Source organism: Plectropomus leopardus, chromosome 4 (assembly GCF_008729295.1).
Source record: "Plectropomus leopardus isolate mb chromosome 4, YSFRI_Pleo_2.0, whole genome shotgun sequence".
Lineage (NCBI taxonomy): Eukaryota > Metazoa > Chordata > Actinopteri > Perciformes > Serranidae > Plectropomus > Plectropomus leopardus.
In genome coordinates this window covers 19536019-19558759 of record NC_056466.1, presented here as the reverse complement: position 1 = coordinate 19558759, position 22741 = coordinate 19536019, and the positions used below count along the sequence as shown (strand labels likewise).

Below are 22741 nucleotides of genomic sequence, written 5' to 3'. Positions count from 1 at the left end.
TTATAGCATAATATTTCACACATTGAATCTGTAAAAGTGCTGGCTTTATCTGTATTTCAGAGTAACAAGCGTCTTTATTTTTTTTGCATTGAAACATGGGTGTCCTTTATATTTCATTTAAATGTCCAGTATGGGATTTCATGGCACATAGTGGTAAAGTTTCAGAATTTAAACTTTGCCCATGTGTCAAGCGTGTTTGCTAATAAATGCTCCTCAGTCCTACAGACTGGACCTTTAAACGTGACAGGAGCACTATGTGGTGTCACTGTTGGAGAGCAGTGATGAGATAGTAATAATGATGGTTGTTCTCAGGTCTTTCACAAGCCTCATAAGTGATGGATTTTAAAATGTATTTTGCCATTAAGGTCTAAATTATTGACTAGCTCTTGACCACAAGGGACAGTTGCCCCCACTTATCAGTAGTGAAACTCAAGATATGTTTTCATATCAGTTTCAATATTAGAATTCTGCGGCCTATCGAAAGTTAAAATAATACGGAGAAAGGCAGGTCTGTTGACTAGACGGATCTTTTTTTTTACCCTCTTTTGCCTGTCTCCACAAGGTAGGAGTGGCTGATGTGAATATATATGTACCTCCTATACATAATCTAATTTTATATACAGTCCACTGAGTTGCTGCCATAATGTTTATGCTGTGTTATATAACCCTATAACATTTCTAGTTTTATCAGGCTGGCATGAGCAGTGATAAAACCCAATGAGCAGAACTGCTTTATGGCAATATTATATTGTTACATGACTTTCCCATCATTTGTTGAAGTATACTGTATGTCTGCTATCCTTAACTAAACTATATTATAATATATATCAATATCTCATCACATGGGTTGGCAACCTGCGGGTCTTCAGCTTCCTATCCTGTCACTTCCTTTGGCTTTCACAATATTTATTTTATTTATAATTGTTATAATTGTAGGCCTAAAGTAATTCTTACATTCTCCACTTGTAAAAATGTGTAGCCTATACACTGAATTAAAAAAAAAAGTTTGAACATTTCAGCACCTACAGTAAAATGTGCCTTATACATCTACAGCCTGGCATCTTTTCTATAAATTTGGTTACACCTCAGTAGTGTTGGCTAGCCTCTAGTCTCCCTCGCTCGGCTAGCTGTATTGCAAATCCAAAGAAGGAAAAGGTCACGGAGGAAAATAGAGAATTTAATAATGTATGGACAGATATGTTTGCTTTTATAACCAAGACTGCAATGTTTAAGTGCCAAATAATCATAGATAGCCCACTGCAGAGAAGCCACTTGTGGTAAAACATATTAATGAATGCTTATTCAGACCTATTAGTAATGTTGAAAGGCTGTGTTACCGTATTGCAAAGCTCTAATTTGTTTTGTGGCTTCAGACTGTTTTGGGGGTTTTATAGGTTTGCGCCCCCTGTCATGTACCATGATAAAGCATTTCATCCTTTGGCAAAAAAAGGAGCAAAGACAAATTTTATATAGGCTGAAATAAAAATGAGGATAATCTCCTCAACATCCTAAAATTGGCTCAATCACCATATTTTGTAGTTTAATAAATTGCTTTATTTTTTTTGTGCATAAAAGATGTTTTTTTCCTGTTATAGAGTTTTTTGTTATCTGCTGTGAGGGTCAAAGGGACAGAGGGATGTCGTCCTGTAAAGCCCTCTGAGGCAAATTATGATTTGTGATATTAGGCTTTATAAATAAAATTGAACTGAAGTGGACTGAATAATTGATAGAAACTTAGAACAAGATGTATAGTGAACCTCTGGCTGCTGTAGCCTTTATTATTATGAGGTCCAACTTTGAAAGATTGCTGTCGTGACTAAATGGAGTTCTGGTGCTTTTTCAAACATGAGACTTACATGTTAAACTGGCAGCACATTTACGTGATAATGTGCATGTCTGAAGGGAACTTGAGCAGAAAAACATGTAAGGGAAAAGAACATGCGACATGTTCAATGTTTTGTCATGGAAAGGTATTTTTTTGTACAGTACAAGCCAAGGTAGTCCCAGATCTTTCATATATGACATTAGACAAGAACAGGATGGGCTCAGATGTCCAGTATGTAATTCACTCAAAGTTATTAGCTGTTTGTCATTCTATGTGTGTCCGCCTTGAGAAATGTCATATCATTACCTTTATTTCCTTAACTTATTACAGCAATTTGTGGCCTTGAGAGTAATTTGGTGAATTAATACGTGTCTTCACTTTCATCAATAATAGATTCTTCAAGAGAGTCGTGTACTTGTCATGCATAAAAATGAGTACAAATTCAGTTTTTTTAAGTTAAAAATTGAGAGGAGGATTTATTCCATCATAACATGAGATTGTCTAACAAGGCTTACCAATGATTGTCTACAACCATCGTGTGTCATTTTAATGTTTCAGGTCCTCTCAATAATTGAAAACTAGAAAAATCACATTGTATATTCATAAGGACGACCGAGTCTTAGCTCATCATACTGCGCTTTGTTCTTGTAACCCTGTTGTTCATACAGTTCGGGGTCAGCTACACTTTTAACATACAGTTTAATACATAATACAAGCGTACTGCGGAAGTTTAACATGTTTACAACAAATCCTTCAAACTTGCGTGAAGAATTAACTGGGTAGTGATAGCCATTTACTGTGTCGCTGCACCTAACAGTGCAAGGTCTTTGAGTAAAACATTTGTTAGGTCATATCATTATTATACATGCAAATATTCACACCTTTGACTTCATAATTAATCCTCCTTCACATCATGAGTACAGTTAAGTGCAATTCTAATGTGAAATCTAATGGAGCTTATCAAACTACCTCACAATGTGGCCTCTTTCCGACTCTTCAAGGTCAGAACTATCCTGCCTGAGTGACTATACATGTCCCCACCCTTGCACGGCTTCATAATAACTTTATTTTTATGCCCTTTCTTTCCTCTTCTTGCCCCACCCTAACCTTTTGCCTTTTAGTTTCCTCCACAGGGGTTGTGTATTTCTCTTGCTTCACATCCTGCAGCACAACAACATAAATACCCTCAAAGTCAAACACATAGACACCCAGATATAGACATGCACACAAGCATAGTTACAAAGACACACAATGCAGTCCCCCGATGATTGAGAGAGTGTGTCCTTTCTGGTGTTTGGCATTGTCCTTCTTTATTCATATTTATTACCAATAAAATATGAATGACAGAACTCTTGCGGACATTTTCTGTTCCCCTGGTTCCACACGTACCACAAACATGCAAAAAAAAAAAAGAAAAAAGAAAAAAGAAATTGGCCAAAAGTGTGTCCCCCAAACACATGTACACACATTTTTCTGCATTGCTGAAATTTTGATGTGGAAAAAGGCTGTTGGGCTGTTAAAAGACTGTCTAGCAGGAAGGCGGTTTTATCGAGGACAAGCAGGGAGGCACTTGGAACTTACATCAATGTTAAACAAATAAAAATGTAATATTTCAAACAAGACCTTTCCACCAATATTCTGCTGTGGAACAAAGACAGCAAACGTTTGTGTTTTGCAATTCAGTGTTTGGGTGGGTGGATAATGATGCACACTGCACATTAGTAAGTGCAAAGCAATCTCAGGATAATACAAACCCTGGTTTACTCAGGTCAGAAAAAAGCATATTTATGTTTATGATGTGAAAGTGCACCTGTATTAAGATTAATCAGAGAGGATGCAATGAAATTGCTTTGAATTGAAACCAATTTCTTATTTTATTTAGTAGTTGTATTGGAGGTAAAAGGGCATTAGTGATAGGTTCGTGAATAATTATGAACAATGTTGTGTTTGTTTCTTAGTTGCTAAAATTTCCATATCTAAATGTATTGTTGTTGTGCTTTCAGATTAAACATGAACATTGTACCTTGTGCGAGAATAATTTTGCAAAATATATTTGCTATAGTGCAGGGAGTCATTTGAGTCAATATCAAATATTTTTGCTGTTTGGTTGATTGACAACCTCAAAGATTTATGAAATGCATATCAGACAGGGATAGAGCAATGAACAATTGACTTATTTCCATCGTCATCCCTGGTGCTTACACAGTTTACCAACATGGTAAAAAGTCCCATGGACATCCATAAAAGAAATAATCTCATAACAGAAAACTGTACAGATGTAATTGTTCAAGTAAAAGTGAAACAAAAAACACAATATTATAATTCAATTGGGGAATACTGTCTAGTCTGTGTGTGTCTGTGCCAGCATTTACTTGCCCACTATACTTTGTCTTGAAACACTCTCTCTCTCTATCAAGCCTAACAAGTCAAAAACATTGTTCCAAGGCTTATGTGCACATCATAAACAGTCAAACAAGCATATTCAGTGCAAACATTGTATTCTCACACCATTAATTTCAATTGCTTTTCATAGATAAGTTAAGAACATCCTATAATTCTATTTTTAGCATAGTTTCTTTTTCACAGCTATGTACTGCCTTACACTTTTGATTTCCAAATTTGTCTTATGATTCTATCTTATATTGTATTAAAAAGTCCTAAAGTCCCCCCCATGTGACGCTGAATGTTCACCACCTTACCTTGATGAAGGGAAGTACCATGGTTTACCTTTTTACCCACAAAACATCACACCTAACATGTTTACTGCTGGTAGCAACCTCCATTGCATGCCCAAAACATTACTGCATGTGTGCAACTCTGCTCCTGTCAGCAACACATATGGCACTGCACTGTTTCCACTGTTGCACTGTTGTTTATTAGACAAGCTGCCAGCAGACTTTGATGAAATTATTTAAGAAATTTGCTGCCAATCAAACTGACTTTGCAAAACAACTTAAGGAAGAAAGAAAGAAAAAAGAAAGAATAACAAAAATAAGAATCAGAGAGAAAAACTAAGAAAGGAAGCAAGAATTAGAGAGAAACTGAAGAAAGGCTGCAAGAATTAGAGAGAAACTGAAGAAAGGAAGCAAGAATTAGAGAGAAACTGAAGAAAGGAAGCAAGAATTAGAAAAATGAAGAAAGGAAGCAATAATTAGAGAGAAAACTAAAGAAAGGAAGCAAGAATTAGAAAAATGAAGAAAGGAAGCAGTAATTACAGAGAAAAATGAAAGGAAGCAAGAAATGGAGAGAAAAAGCAAAGAAAGAAAAAGAAAGAAAGAAAAAGAAAAAAGAGAGCAAAATGTTTTGTATTTCCAAGGGTTCCACACCTTTTAAAACATTTCCCAATATGTGCTGGAAGACGTCACACCACCATCTGCACTGTGTTTTAATTTTTTTTACCCAACTGAGACACAACTTAGCACAGACTGCTCGGTAATGCAGCTTCTCACAGCACTATTGCAGCCAAATAAAACTAAGAAACAATAAAGGTGGGTGGCCCACTCTTCTTTTAACTTCTGCACACTATGTATCTTTCCCAAGGAACATGATACTGAACCGCTCTGCTCTAAAATGACACATGAAGCCCTCAATACAAGGAGGGAGAGCATAGCTTGCTGCTTAATTCACCCTTTATTCCTTTTCTTAGTGCTCTTTCAGCTGTAAACTCTGGCTTAGAGTTGGCTAATCTCTGAATGTATCTGAAAAACAAAACGACAAAACAATTTTCTAATAACGATTCAAATAATCATTTAAAACATTTCATGAACATGGAAATATATCTACTTGTTTATTTCCTTCTGACACAGTATGTCCCTTGCAGATCATGCCCTTGTATGAGCATCAAAACCACATTACAAACTGGCTGTTAGCTACTTATGGCAACACTGTTAACTTGTGTTGTCAAGTTTTTTAGCAAATAGAAAACCGATAGAACTGGACAACATAGAAGTCATTTGATATACATGTTATTTATCAAACAGGTGCACTGGCCTGGAAGCACAGTTCCCCCTGTCATCTGAGACATAGCTCGCGTGCGATCAGTGAAGTGTGCCTCTCTTTTTCATGCAAATGCATTTAGCATTTAAAGGAGGAATGCACACATAACAGGGGGAGATCTGATAAACATGGTTGACTGCACATTAAGGCTCACCCGATATACAAGGGTCAGTTTTACAAGGAAAATCCTTTGCCTCTAAAAAGCAGGTGCAGATTTGAAATGGTATATTAAAGGAAGGTTGTGGTGGGGGAGATGAAAATTAATAATCCTGCATTCTGCAGAAATCACCATGACAGCAGAAACATGTGTAGGAGAGCTACAGTGAATTATTTAGAAATGAGAGTGACAGCTTCTTAGAAAGAAAAGTAGTGCAGTAATAAAAAGAAACACAATATTGCTGCATTTTTTTTTAACCAAAAAGAAAGTGGAGACTTGTGGCTTTGTGGTCATTTACCCTGAACTTGAACTTGTATCCTCGGAGCTGATGTATTACGGTGATTGCACACTTGACATGTAGTTGCAGTGGCATGTATTTTTTAAAGACATTTTATATGTTTTATGACTCCTACTGCATTGGTTTTACAAACCTTGGGATAATTTTATAGTAATAGCTGCCAAACTTATTTCCTCTGAGTTTAATCAGGACTTAGCAAATGGTTTGGAAACTTTAACATTTCATTTAATGGGAGCTCAGCATCACAACATTTTTTCAGAGGGGGGGCGGCGACTTGATTTCTTTCATGATTTATTACCCCATAGCATCCAAATTTCATCACTGAACTGCATCTTTGGAGATCTTGTTTATATGCAGAGTGCACCTAAAAGACAGTCCCAGTTACTGATAATTAGCTACTGCTTTAGTAAATCAGACGCTAATTTCATGTAGATTGCGAGCGCAAATATGTACATAAATCTGGCCCTGACACTCAGAGTTTGGGACTGGGTATTATGGGGATTAACAAACCAAATTGAAAAAAAAAACATCAAATGAAGAAAAAAATGCTGTTAGACCACTAAGAGTAGGAACTTTTGTAGAAAACTGGGTGGCAAGACATTGCAGTCATATGCCTCCTCAGTGGCTCTGTTGCAGCACACAAAAGAAATTATGACGTACTATATTATTCAACCTTGAGACTGCAGAGAGCTTACAGCCAACTGTTATCTCATATAATGCAATGGAATAAGTTTGTAGGTGAAATGTTAATGTGAATCTTGACTTTTTCTCTTGCTCAAGAAACTTGCAGTAAAGCAAATGTTAATTGTAAAATAACTTGATTAGGTACAAGCATTGTGGAGGTTAGGTCACCATAGCGTGATCAGAGGATGATGATGATGGTCTGACTTTTTACTGACATGGTATAGTTTGTTTAAAAACATATTTCCACTTCAGCTGATCCCTCTCCATTAGCTCACCACTCCAATTGCATTTATTGCTGGCAAGCCTTTTTGTTTTGTTATTTTTTTAATATAATGACTCCACCAGCATCCAGGTTCCAATTATATAATTTAATGTTCAGCTCTCACATTGCACTGAACACTTGTCAGTTTTACACAGAGGTTATTATTTGTGAAAATAGCCGGTTACTGGTTAAAAAATAAATAAAATAGAAAAACAAATGAGATAAAATATATATGAAACAACAGTAGAAGATGTACTAAAAAGCTACACAAAGATAAGAGGCTTTGTATGATGGATGTAACAGTTGTTGCCTTAAAGTGATGCTTCACCCAAATAGATTTGTGAATGTAACATCTTGGCAAAAAAAAAAAAGGAGTGCAAGGAATGTGTTTAACATACGAATGGACAGCAGAAAAGCAGGTCATGCTGCAAAAAATTAAGAATTTTCAGATGTTTTTTCGTCCGCAGTGAAAACTGGTTATCAATAAAAATTTATTGAAACCGACTGAATTCATTATGGTTTTTCATGAGGAAATGCTCAAAGCCCCACTTCAAGCCCACAAAGACTGAGTGTTGGTTATTCAAAAGACAGATTTTGGTTGAAGTATCACTTTAAGATATTTTGGGGAAACAAGGCCCACATAACCGCGAGCCTGATTTGTTTTGTCATCTAGAGACACTGTATAGAGCTGCTTCATTGGCGATGGTTAAAAGAATGAAATTGTGGACTGATAGATTTAAGCAATTACACCCACCCGAGATTTATTTAATAGGAGTTAGGGCTAACATTGTTGAACCAAAAAATGTGCTTACATCCGAGGAAAATCACTCTGGGTTGTGTTACACAGTGCACAAAGACGTTCTCTGATTCATTGTCACTGAAGCAGCTTGAGGGCCTCTTAATGCCAGCTCCCATTGGAGCACAGGGCGTGTTGTTTCAAGCTTTGATGGAGGCATCGTTTTCACTATTCTAGATTTAACTATAGCCATGAAAATAAAAACATTCTTGGACAAGACTAATTTGCTGCTTAAAGGCAAATTCCTACAATATAGGAAACATGTTAAGATGAGCACAAACAAAAGCTGCTTATGTTTTATTGTGGTAAAACAGCTATTGGATGCTCTTTTACCACAAAAAAATATTTTTGAAGAAATAATACCCTTGGCAGGATACTGGTGAATTATGCTCCTGAATAATATTACATTATTAAGACCTTGCATTTTTCAGATTTGTGGGAATATTAGCATAAATGCTAACACAGAGGGAAACAGTTACCCCTCATGACATCTCTTTTGGAATCTTATCGCAAGCGTCAGCGGATATGATTTTAAGCACAAATGCAAATCCTGCGAGACAGCCGAAACACTCACTGACCCAAAGTTCTCCAGCTATGTTGACCATTTTGGAAGCAGCGGCACAGCAGCACACTCTGGCTCCTAGTAATGTTAGCTCTGATGCTAACTCCAGGGAAAGTTAGTAGTGTAATCTTGTCCCATTGGTTGGAACTGACACTAATTTCCTGGGACAGGAGTGTAGCGGTGTGTGATTTAGCGGCGTATGCTAAGTGCTGCTGGAGCTGCAGGCTAGTCTGTGGGCACCAGGGCAGAGAGAGCAAGCTGGGAAAGTACTGACTTGACTAACTGGCCTGATTAGACCGGGTGTGAGATGACATGGATCAGATACACAAACTAACCCAGCTGTAAAGACAGATTGGCAGAGTTAGAGAAAGAGAGTAAAAAAAAAAGAAAGAAAGAAATACATTGAGATAAAAATGATTAGCATACATGGATGCAAAGTTGGAAAAGGAGGAGCGAGCAGGATGAAGAGATATAGAGACAGTGGGTTAATTTTGTGGACGTGATGTTTCCTCCTGGGGTGTTTTTCAGCTCTGCTGGACTGTGGTGGTGTAAGAAATTGGCTGAGATGCAACGTAGCATTCACATCATGGTTTCATTAGCTCTCATTCAGCCCAAGGCATTTCACACTGCATTTCCTCTACTCATCTGCTTCTCTTAGATCTGCTCACATTACAGGAAAAGGTAACAAGGAGTAAGCTCAAGCGGGAACAGGAGCTTAAACTCCTCTGTATTAAACTGGAATTTAGTTAGGATATAGAGTTGAAAGAAACGTTATTTTTCATCTGGGTGAATGTTATTGATTGATGCAGACACTTGTGTGCCTTTAGCGATCTGGAATGTTTCCCCTCATACCCCCATGACTGGGGTAAATCAGATTACATTTATTTCAGGATTATTTTATCCATTAATAGCTGGCACTTTACTTTGAACATTGCCTACAGGCATAGATTATGTTCAAATAAAGGCAGACACTGGAAGAGAGATTTAGGACGTCTCATGAAGCCCGATTAGCACTTTAGCAAAAATAAAGTTGGGATTTAACCCTGCTCTCCTAATGGGTGCCCACTTTAAAACTATATTAAGTGATTTTTGAACAGTAGAGGACAGAAAGAGGACAGTAAACTCCCAGCTCCAGTTTGTGTCTATCATATAATCTTTGGTTTTGCACTTGAGACTTGTACTAATAATTAGATTCAGGTCACATTTCTGAGTCACACTGTTTTTTATCAAAGATAAATACAAGCCGCTCTTTGAGAAACCCTGCGAGTCGTTTTACAGCACTTACTGTGTTTTTCAAGACATGCCCAGAATACACAAGTCTCTTAAATCCAGATGATCCGAAATAAATTCTGTCCACAACACGGTAAAGTCGATTTTGAACTCTTTTCACAAGGTGTGACTCAACTTCTTTCAAACAAACAAAGATAGCAAGAAGTGGGAGTTCTTGCTTGTCTTGTAGGACTGACAGAAAATATGAACACACAGAAATATGAAATAGTAGAGAAAAATACCCCCACAATTTTTAGATAAACAAAAAAAACCTTTTTTCTGTTTCATTTCTGCAACAAATGACATTTGATCTTGTTTGTTTTTCTTGTAGCTTATTAAAACGCCGTCCTCTTATCATTATGCATGTACTGATAGGTGATGTGTTATCAACCCCTCTGCGTAAACACACCTTGTAGGATTAGAAAGCCCCACTTTATAAACACCTTATAGGCTGGTTATCCAAGATTTAAAAAAACTGATAAGATTTAAGCAGCTCATAATATAAGGATGTATGAGTTGTTTTGTTATTTTTACTATGTTTTATTTTTACTTCAACATTTATTATTCGTCCAGTCTTTATAATAAAATGTACAATGGGTACTTAAACAAGATGACAGACGGAAAGGCAAAAAAGAATAAATGATTAAAAACACTCCAAGACAAAAGAAAAGACAAGATGGGGTACTGGTGGGGTATGAGTTCCCCTGAATTCCCCTATTGCATAATCCTCATTGTAGGATTTCTCCTCTTTAAATATTTGAGTCTTTGCTGCCTTATTGCATATGTGATCTGTGTCCTCTCAGCCAGTTTCCATACCTTTTGAATTCAGATGTCCTCATATCAGTACTTTTTACCTTTACTTAGAGTGTCTCAGTAATGAGTCCTAAAACTCATCCAAAAACTCGTATCAAAGTCAATCGGTCTTTGAATGGGTTTTTGGTTAGAAGCCTGAAATAAGGTCTGTGCTCACAACCTTAGGAGACTTTCATGTTTTGTTCTGCGTCACAAAATACATCAGTAAATGCCCCACTCACAAACTTTGAAGCTTTTTTGTGTCTTAAAAAAGGTGTTTGCTAACAAGTGGCTAAATGAGACTACAGAATGTCATCATACCAAACTGCACCAAACATGGCTTTACAGCCTCGTTGTGTTAGCAATGTTAAGATCAGGCTAATATAGTGTAGTAACTGATAGCCTAACATTAGCGTTTTACTTCCAGCAATTACATTTAGGCCTTGAAAATCATTAACATAGTGTTCATTTGTGGAGATTATATTGCTAAATAAAATGTGTTAGTATCAGAGGCTTTTGTTTGCCACAGAGCTTATCTTCTACAGAAATCCAAAACCCAATGGAAAACCCCATAGGCTTTTTTATGAGGGAACCAGAGCAAATATAAGTTCTGCATCTGCCTACAGAAAAATGTCATCCCTGGGGCACTCTATTGTAAACATATAACCACCTGAGAACATGGTTGCAACAGCAGAAACCGGATAGCAACCTTGTATTTAGTCTTCCTCCTGAGCCACAGCCACCCGACATACAGTATGTCTCACCTGCATCTGCAGCGATAGGCTGACAGACGTATTTGTAAAATATGCCCACGATTGTAATTATCTGGTTTTGACAGGCAAACTTTCACAGTTTCTTCACGAGACATTTCTGTTGGTTAAATTTTTGGTGTTTATGTGTTTTCAGGGTATGATGGGTGTAGTGGGCTGGATGTTGCTCCTACTCTCCCAGATGATGATGCCTGTGGCGTCCCAGAAGCCTCCAGGTCTCAGTGTGGGTGTGATCATGGGCCAGACGCGCCACATTTCTGATCAGGAGCTCCGCCCACCTCGGCGCCCTGACGATGCCCTTGACGTCAATGTGGTGATATTGAGGATCAACCAGACAGACCCAAAGTCTGTGATTACACAGGTGATTAATCCTTCGTACATTTACCACTATCACACACATACACCTGCTGTGTATAACAAACATGCAGTCTTGTTTGACACCTGAGTTTGTTTCACTGTGTCCCAAGGTGTGTGAGCTTCTGACTCGCACTCGTCTCCATGGCCTTGTGTTTGCCGATGGTACCGATCAGGAGGCCATTGCCCAGATCCTTGACTTCCTCTCCGTTCAGACGCAACTTCCAGTCCTGGGAGTCCACGGAGGCTCCTCTATGATTATGGCTGACAAGGTGAGTGACCGTGACACACAAAACACACTCCTGCTTTTTCTTTTTTGGATACACTGTGTTTGTGTTTTGGAGATTAGGGAGGTGTAATCCCTATTTCTGATTCTGATTCTCCTCTCAGTGACCTTAACAGTTTGAGCTATAATGCTTTCTCACCTACACTTCTGTCAGATGTGCTGTCATGTTAGCAATTAGGTCTCAAGTCAGGTAAATTTTATTTGTTGCAAAATACCACTTTCCATATAGAGCAGGTCTAGACCAGTTCCCCCAGACACTTATTTTCATTGACAGACTTGATATTTAGAAAGTCACTCAACATGAAATGAATTTCACAGTTTAACATAATCCACTACACTACAGCATGAAAAATGACAAGCTCCATAAATCAGACAATATATATTTATTATACTTTATAAAGTGCCCATTCTGGAGATATTGTGCATATTTTCGGCTGGTGGGGATATGTTTCATTATGCTTTCTATGAGTTACTTGAAAGGATCAGTGTGTGGGATTAAGTGTCAAATTTGCAGATTGCAACCAGCTGAAACTTCTCCCATGTTTCGAGTGTGAACTCCCAGTTAGGATTCCTTCAGTGTTCATTGTTCAGGAGTTTTGAGGTCTCTTCTCCAAAACCAGAGAACCAGTGATTTATAGCAGTAAAAACACTGGATAAATCAGTTTCATGTTAAAAAAACAGTGTTTCTGGCGCTGTGGAGAGGCTGTTAGCCGTGGTGGCTGATGCAAAAACATTAAAACGTGGATGGCCCTATCTTGAGCCAGTGTTTTGTTTGTACGTTCTGGGCTACTGTAGGTTATACAACATGGCGATCTCTGTGGAAAATTACCCAAGCTGTATGCAAATATAAATGTCTCATTTTAAGGTAACTAGTACACAATGATTCTTATGTCAGAAAAAAAACATTATTATTATAATATATTCCATTGCTGCCAATATATTCCCCTTAAACCTACACTGTAGACTTTTAAGCTTTTTCAAATGGATGTTTAATGGATATTTCAAGGTAGTAGGAGTAAAGAATAGACATGGTTCACTTACACCACACATAAACTGTCCGAGGATGTTGAAGTGAGCATGTTGTACATTTGAAAATGAAACACTAGAAGGTTTTGGGAAGCTTGTTTGTGCCATCACTGCTGTTCTGTTGGTTTATTTTTAGTTTAAGTACAGAGGAGAAACACTGCCGACGCACTGGATTGATGGCTGACATAACCCTATGTATGTTTATCTAAATTAGATTTTTAAAGGTTACATAGTGCACATTTAAAAGTACAATATTCAGAAGGTCAGTTGAAGTCTTTGCATAGAACATTCAGCGTTCTCTGGTACGTCATTTTTAGAACAGATGATCAAGCATTGTTTAAATATGTAATAATGCATTTTCTGCTTGGTCTGAAACTGGGCTATGCAAAGCCAAAAAAAAAAAGAATCACGTATCACGTCTACTGCACTCAGTGGGATGCCAGAAAAATAGATTCTCAGTTTTTAAAAGAAAAAAGAGAAGCTATCCTTTAAGATTGGATTTTTGTTTTATTTTGGTGTGATGCTCAGTGCAAAGTTAGGGGATGTACATCTCTTTCTTAGTTGAATTCTCTCTCTGGTACTGACTCTGTAGACCTCACTAACTGACAGACAGCCTGAAAAGGCTTTGATAAAAACACAACTGGTTCTTTAGCTTTTAAATCTCTCAGGGCACAGCAGCCAAAACACAGGAACCAATAACTGCAGCAATACGGCGGCCTTTTGAAGTTGTAGTTGATGGGGGAGGCAGTGTGAGTGTGAGAAAAGACAAAAAAGAAACAGCAAAAGGTAAGAGAGATGGTAAGAGTTGGCTTGAAGGTTATGGGAGTTAGGCTGCAACATGAAGGTCACTGGCTTGAACCTCCCACTGAGAATATAATGATAGGGAAAATAAATAAATTGTGTTTTTCCCACCTTCAATCGCTGCCGTTGATGTGCCATTAAACGAGGTACTTAACCCCCGACTGCTCTAATTGAGCTGCTCAGTGGCCAAAAGTACAAGAGTGCAGTCATTCTCGGCGGCTCCCAGGTGTGAGTGTGAGTGTGTGAAGCCTGTAACTAACCAGCCCCCCCGCAACTCTTCCTGCAGGCCTGTCCTGTAAATATAAAAGTCTTCCTGCCTGGTTTAAATTAAGGCCAAAAGCAGCCCACTGGCAGGCAGGTACGGAGGCTCAGTGAGTCAGCAAATCATTTGAAAAAGCATTGTTGGTGTATTGCTATTTCTTCTGAAGTTCTGATGTGTGTGGTCGTTGTAGTTCTCATTTATCTGCCCCTACCAGAAGGACAGAGTTCAAATATGTGTGGAGACGGTTTGAGAGAATATTGATGATTTTCCTCCCCTGGGTCTATGTTTGAATAATTCTGTCTTTCCTTTTTTTAAAGTTACTGCAACTAAGGGTTTCTTTCATTATCTGTTGATTACTTCTGGATTAATCAATAGCTTTTTTGCATATGACGTCATACATCGATGCGCTGTCCAGATGGAGGGCAGGCAGCTGGAGGCAAAGACTGCCAACACTGAACAAATGCCTGTGATTTGAGCTGGTATGGCTGTTCCAATCGCAGAAATTTTGAAAAGACCCAAAACAAAACGAGGGCCACTATTAGTCCCAAAAATAGACGGAGGTAAAGGAGAAAAGTTAAACAAACAAAAAGAAATTTCCTCCAAAAATATGAGAACTGCTGGTTCTCTGAAGAAAATATAACTGTAATGTGATGAATCAAAAACCCTTAATACATGAGCTCATGGAGAGAAGACACACAGTAGTCCTCTGTTGACAGTTCGGCTTGGACTGACTTATATACCTGGACGTCTTACACTACCACCACAAGGAACAAGATCTTAATGAACATTCCACATAAACAATAAAACAATAAAACAATGAACTGATAGAAAAAACAGCACCCCTTTAGGGCAAACAGATAACCAAAAAGTGATAAACAACACCAGGTGGGAACATCTCAAAAGGACAATTACTGCACCATAAAATCTTATAGACAGGATGTACAGCTGCTCCTATCACAGAGATCAAACTTGCCTAAAAATCTCTCTCACACTGAAAACAAATGGCAGATGTATACCAAAAACCTCCATCTTCAGTCTGGAGGAGTGGAGTCAACAAATGTCAAACATTAACATTAATGACTTGTGTAAACATACCTCAAGTTGGATGCAATTGCAATGTGCTGTCACATCTTCTCTGTATTTTTAGCAATGACCCAAGAATTTTACCAGATCTCTGGGTGACGTTAACGTAGTAGATAGGAAATAGTAGCTAGAGTTACTTTAGCCTGACAGTAGTAAACCAATGTACAGAGCTGAAATTCAAAAGACAGTTATTTTCAAGCACATATAGGCCCTGTTACCCAATACAAAATTGTCAATTCTTTGCACTCAGTTTGACATTGCATCCACCCTAACAAATTTCTGTGAGGGACGGGGCGTTCTATTTCTGCTAACCATCACTAGAAACCAATGTATCCACCTCAGTCATTTTAACTCCCCCGTGATGCCTAGCAACACCAACATACCTGTTCGTCCAAGCTTTTAAGAGTGGAGCAACGAGTAAGAAAACAACTGCATGACGATAGTATTGGTCCCACCTGCAGCGCTGATTGGTCAATTGAGTCCCACTGCGGCGCTCATGTGTTGTTTTTATTTTAACCGAGAAGCAGCTGTTTCATGTCACGATGCCTGATGAATTAGTCAACTCCAATTCAGTGGAGTAGTCTTATTCATAGGTCTGGACACAGGCAAAGGCATTTATTCACCCAGCCAAATACAAGACAGCAGTCATTTTCGTTGTGGACCAAACCGCACACAAAATGGTTATAGTCCACTGGATTCTTGTGCGCTGTTACTGGCTCACAGTCTAACACTAGTTGGAGGTTGGAAGTGCAGAAGACAACCATCATGTCCACAGCAGGCAAATCATTTAATTGTGAGAAAAATCACTTTTTATTTATTCGGTGTGATCACATCAAACGTGGGTATCTTCAATCCTTTTATGTAATCATGTTCATTTGTTTCCAATTCACAGTATGTGTATTCATCACATCCTGCCCTCGATCTGAATTACACGCATGATAATACTCACATGATTGCAAACGAGCCGTTACCTTTTTTAGTCCATAAAATGCTACAAAGTAGTGAAAACTGCTCACAGAAGATAAAGTGTAAGAATCAACTACAAGAAACATATTTACTTATCTCAGAAACGCCACACAGGCTGCATTATTCACCTTTATTGAGAAACTACGTGGGCTTAAACTCTCCTCAATCTAATAAATGTTATTTAGAAGATCCAAAAGTGACATCTTCAAATTGCTTTTTTTTTTGTTTGTTTGTTTTGTCTGATCAGCACTTCAAAAACTAAAATATTCAATATAAAACAGATGAAACAGCAAATTGTTACACCTGAAAAGCTGCAAACAGAAGATGTTTGGGGGTTTTTTTCTTGATAAATGACTGAAAGGATAAATTGATCATCAAAATTGTGGCAATTGTTTTTCTGTTGATTGACTAATGGATTCATCAGTGAGTCGTGTCAGCACCAGTCGTGAAGCTGTGTTGAACATGCTCCTATCTTGCCTGGTGACAGAGCCAAACGAGACCATTATGGAGGTGACGAGGACTCTCAGTGAGGTTGACACATGTGCTTGACACACTGTGGGGGTGATCTCATCACACTGACCTTGCTCTGCTCTCAGCTATGTTAGCACTCAATGACTTCAGAATGTAATTCGCACGTAAACGACAATGGTGCGAGTCGTTAGCAAAATATGATTGTCTGCGTTTTTTTTTTTTTTTTATTCAATGTTAAAAATCTGGCTTCATGTAATACTTCTCGGCTGTGCATCTGTTGCTTTCATACCTGCTACAGTGATGTGGTTCTGATCTGGAGGATGGAGAGAAATCCCAGTGGGCTGGTAACAATTCAGCCTGATTACTGTGGGCTAACAAACAATACTGTGCTCTCTGCAGCCCGAGCAGGCAGAACCACATGCTCTCCGTCTCCACATACACACACGTGCTTTTTTTTTCTCTTAATGTTGCAATCAAGTCTATAGAGTAGAACTGAAAAAGGAGCGGCTCATCCCGGTTACCTTGGTTATCCTGGCTCAGCACAGTAGTAGTCTACACATGATGTTTTATATGGAGAGAGAAAAAAACAGCAAGAAGAAGATGGTGCCAAGAAAATACAGAAAAAGAACTCCAGCAGGCAGGCAAGTGCTCTAAAATAATGGATATACGTGGAGGTGGGCAGTGCAAGTGTGAAATACTTGGTGTTAAAGCAGCGTTAAGCTGCCAAGATGCAAACTTAACTGTCATGATTATGTCACATTTCATGTAAAGGCTTTCTCCAGGTTGTCATTTCTATCAGTAGCTGGCCGCAGAGCCATCATACTCAATCACATAAACAGGAGCAGGCATTGCAGGCATCCCTGAAAACTGTGATAAACAAGATTGTGGGGACCAGTAACTTACTGCAACGATTCCTCAGGTTTTAGAAGGGGCAGGTATTGTTTGTCAAGATTTCCTTGTGTTTACACACAGCGTGATTTCTGAGCTCATTTATAATTTGTTTTTCCCAGAAACTAGAATATTTCTTTGCTGCTTTCCAGTGGAGGATAAATGTCTTCATTTCAAGTGGGGTCAAACACGAGCGTTTGTTGCTTAGTGGTGTGTGGTTTGGTTTCCAATTACCAGGACTGGACTTGGCTTTTGTGTTGCCCTAGTCGAGATTTTGCCTCTGGATCCACTTCTTAGCTGTCTAATCATTTCTCCACCTTATCAACTCTACCAGTAACAGTGGTTTCATAATATTGCACAAAAGAATGAAGATGTATTTGTAATGAATACACACCATGTAACAAGAAGCTTCACGCCTGGGGAATACTTAAGCAGTTCCCTCCCAATACAGACCCTCACCATTACTACCTTACATGATCATTTATCTCCTGGGCTGAAATTAAGTCCCACTCATCCGCTGCCTGCTGTACATCAAACTGCAGTTTACATGAAGTAGACCCCAGACCCCCATATAAACAGCTTTCACAGATGTTTAACATGAACAGTCTCGGGGAAAAACCATCTTCTTTCAAGCTCTGTGTGCAAACGTCCTCAGATTACTTTACAACATGCAGATCCACACATAGTAATTGTGTTAGGAATAAACCAGTGAATGAATAAAACAAAGAATAAGCTTATAAATAATAACCTACAGGCATAAGTGGGCTTTGTTTATTGTGTGTAATTTAAAATGAAGCATTGATCTACAAGCCAGGGGCAAACCTTATTGACATTGTTTTTGCATCCCAGTGTTTGTTTTATTTCTACACTGTACTTCCCCTTGTACCTCTGCCAGCATCAGCAATGTCCAAAATAAATTCCACCCCAATCGGACTGGCCCTAACAAATCAAAGAATCATTTGTGTTGTGCCAAACCCATTATTTCTTGTCCCTAAATGAAAAGAAAAGGATCGATGTCACAACAGGTCGGACCTCTCTTTCTCTCTCTCTCTCTCCCACTCTTTCAATCATCGGCCGGTCTCTGCCTCCCTGATAATGCATGTCAGTGTGGAGCAGTGAGGAATAATCTAGAAGTTGGATATGGTGTGCTCTGAGAAGAGAGACACGTTTAGGGAACACAGAATTGATGTGGAGAGAGGGCATGTGTAAGCCCAGGAGAGGAACAGGATTAGTTTGGAATGTTGTACTTCCATTACGGAGGGACCGCTTTGGGAAATAAGAAATGTTGTTGGCTTTACCTCACCCCCCCTCACCCCCCTCAACCCCCTCTGCCATCATCATGCTCACTCATTCCCCGCCAACCTTGTTCATCTCATCTTTTGACTTCCTTCTTCTTGGTGTGTGGGCGATAGAGGGTGGGGGTAGGGGGTCACGGTGCGTAGCGTAAGAACACGAACATGCTGAAATGGAAGGTTGTGAATTAAACATGCGTGTTCTTTCTGCTCTGCCACTGTGGTGGGATGCAACCCTTGGTGTCTGTGTATTTGCATGTGTGTGTGTGTGGCTGTGTGTGTCCCAGCCTGGGATGTCCCATATCAGTAGGGGCCATTTGCCCAGGTTCTCTGCTGAGTCGCTTTAATATTTAACACCTGCTCCCCTCACCTGCTGTCACTCGCTGAAGATACACCGCTGTGTCATTCACTCACTAAGTCCTTCGCCCACTTTCACCTCTTTTTTCTCCTGCTCTTCAGCTCTTACTTCCTCTTTGTCTCATTCAGCCCAGTTTCCATCTTTCTCCTCCACATATCCTTCGTTCCCATCTCTTCATTTTGTTCCTGTCTTCTTCTGTCTTCTCCTGCTCTTGCATCCACCGTTGTTATTCTCTGGCGGCTCGGGTTGTGAGAGGAACAGCCAGCTACATTAGAAGGCTTTGGGAAAATCTCGCTAGCCTTGAACCCCTGTGACGCAAGATTAGATGATGGGTTTGTGAGTCTGCATGAGAGAGAAAGAAATAGAAAGAGAGAGGGAGGGATGGAAAAAGAAAGAAGCTGGGTTAATATGGTTACTATGGTGACTAAACCACACTACACATTTAGTTCTGGTCTGCCTGCTGCTGAGGTTCCCTGGCTGCGTTCACGCCGCAGTTATACATGCCCAGTTCCTCCTGGCTTAGCTGGGCACCACTCTGAACACAACTGGCTGCTGATGAGAAAGCCAGTGAGAGATCATGTCCTTGTCACTGCTCAAGCAACTCCAACTACCTCCACACTAAGATGGCTAGTTTTGAAATGCTGTTTATGTGTTAAAATGTTGCCAGTCCACACTGGCATTTTTTGGTTTTATTGAGTTTTTTTTCGACACTGAAATGCCTGAAAACTAGGGAAATAATTAGATCTTTCTTTAAAAAAGGCTTCAGACAACTGCTGGCTTATCTTAGAGAATATCTTCAAAATTGTATAATATCTTTGTTTTTTTAATTTGTATAAAACTGAAGTGTAATAATAGCCAAGTTGTTTCTTGGGGTCTTTTTTTAAACAAAACTATAGACTATAGAGTGTCCTTGCCTTGAGTACTAAAACTTAAAATTAGTTAGCATTGCAGCACCTCCAGTTCCTCTGTCTTCCTGGGTTTTTGGCTAGAAGCCTGAAATAAAGTCTGTGAGACTTTCTGTTTTTGACATATTGTTTTACGACACAGCATACATCAGTAAATACCCCACGAAAACTTTGAAGCTTTTATGTGTCTTAAAAAGGCAGTCGCTAACAAGTGGCTAAAGGAGACTCTAGAACGTATTCACGCCATACCAAACTTGTAGTGGTGAGGCAACCGTAGTGTAGTTCATATATGGCCTAATATTAGCTTTCTACTTATAGCAATTGGATTTGGACTTCGAAAACCCTAAAAGTGCTATTAATTTGTGGAGAGCATCTTGCTAAACAAAATGTCTGTCATAAACATTTGTTTTGCACTGACCTTATTTTTTGCAAAAATTCAAAATACAATGGAAAAATCCCACAGGCTTTTGGACGAGGGAACCAGGGTGACAGGAACTTCTGCATGGGCCTACAGAAAAATGTCATCCCTTGGGCACTCTATTTCTTGACCAAGTATAGTGACGTTGCTAGGCAGCCAGGACATGTTTTAATGAGAACACCTGTAGACCGAAATGTTTGTTTACAGTAACTTCTAGGAAAAAAAAAACCTGATCACGTACATAAAATGAAACAGCACTGATAAAAAGTTTGTAGCCACATAAAAAGGGTCCAGCAAAACAGAATCAATATCACTGTAATGTACGATATATTTACAGTATTTTCACTGTTTTACCTTGCCTTCAGACAGTCATTTCCAAAAGGCTGAAGTTGTTAACTTAAAGCCACACTCCACTGACAAAAACAGTGATTTTACTTTTCAGAATGTGGGTGTAATTGGTCCTCCCTTGATCAGTTAGTGTGTAAGGTAAAGCTGAGAAAATATTCCAAATATAACATGCACTCAAACTGAAACTAAAAATACCTTTTGCTGTGGCCCCTTTCAACAGCAGTGCATTGTTTAGCTTCTGTGCTGGTAATTTTGGTTCATCAAAGAAGTTACCAAAGCAGCACAATACAAGAAACGTCTAGTCAGACCACGGTGCATAACTGTACATTTTTGAAAGTCAAAGTTACGTCCGAAAAAAATAAATAGAAATACATAAGTTTGCAGATTTCTCTTTCCACCACAATAGTCATTAATTGCCATTTGTCTTGCCTGAAGTGATTGTTGTTGTTAACGCGACGGCATGGTGATTTGGTCCATACAAAGCGATCAGATGTACTGACACTTCTGTGCATTAATGCCAGTGATCAAGCTGGTACCACAACACTTTTTTTTCTTCCAAAAACACGACTTTCTCTGTCTGCTCTACAAATGCATAGCAGGACCTTTGCAAATGTTTCTATCTTGGAGACTGTCAGTTTTGTGAGAAAATATATCAACAGCACAAAATATACAGAAAAAGACTGTTTTAAAATATGGTCGCCTTAGTGTGAAATTATTCTCCTGCTGGTAGGTCGAAACTACATTAGTTTGAGGGGGGTGAGAAAAATGCAGATAATACAGTTTAAAGCTGACCCATATTGTGGGTCATATGGCGGTTACCCTCAAAACAGCCTGCATTATACTGTGTACATGAATATCACATAGACTTGATGAACAGACATTGACTTAACCTAAATGCACAATGAAATCTCCATCTGTAGTGGAAGCAAACATCTGCCAAGTTAGCTCTCAGCTAACTGGTACAGCACATCAAAGAGCATCTTTTATGTAATATTATGCATTATCCCACAGAAAGAAATGAAACAAAAACTAATAAAAAAAAGAGATACTAATATGTAGACACTATCAGTTTATTACGATATAGCATTTTACTGTTTTAACATCAACATTATTAAATAAATGAACTTAATGTATTTCCTGTTGCAAATGCTGATGTGTGTGGCTGTCAAAATTAAAAACGTTAATGTATAATGGAAAGAGCTAAAAGTAGAGTTTCATCAGCATATACATGTATTTAAAAATTGAGCCTAAAGGAATTTTAAAATATCTGTTTACCAGATTTTCATCTCATTTTCAAGCCAATTCTCACTTTTAAATGCCACCGCTTTGTAAGCGATGTCACAAAAGTGCTCCTCTTGTAGCAGTATGATATGCATCAGGTGGCAGTTTGTAACTGCCACTGCCATAATATAAAGAGCTAGACAGCACCTATAGGGCGAATGAAAAGGGAGAAGGATGGGTCCAACAAATCTTGGACTGTCACCTGTGAGCCTGCTGTACGCTTCCCATGTGAATCTCTGCACAACTATGATGGTTTTTCAAATTCAACATTCATCCTGTGCTTCCTAAATTTGACCATGTGCTTTTGTTGCACAAGGAAATAAACTGCTCATCGTTATTCTGAAATTGTCAAATACCGCCTCTTTGTCAGTGCCTTCAGCATAAGATCCTGACACCAAAAGCCACCTTTCACATCTGCATGATACGCTGCTGAATGGCATCACTTGAAAATGCAGCAGGATGGAACCTGTCGTATGTACATGTACACGCGGCAGGACAGCGTCAGGTTGAAACACTGCCAGTAATGATGAATATAAGTAGCGCGACGGTGGCGGAGGAGCGGAGGAGGGGCGTAGAGCTCCAGTAACCTCT

General features: G+C 38.9%; 1 protein-coding gene across 1 annotated transcript in view; it reads left to right on the top strand.

Moving 5' to 3' along the window:
• grin2ab (glutamate receptor, ionotropic, N-methyl D-aspartate 2A, b) overlaps positions 1-22741 on the top strand; it is a 121208-nt gene that overhangs the window by 12808 nt on the left and 85659 nt on the right. The window contains 2 exon segments of the mRNA XM_042485228.1: positions 11548-11772; positions 11879-12037. Of these exon segments, the coding sequence (XP_042341162.1) occupies positions 11548-11772; positions 11879-12037 (384 nt within the window).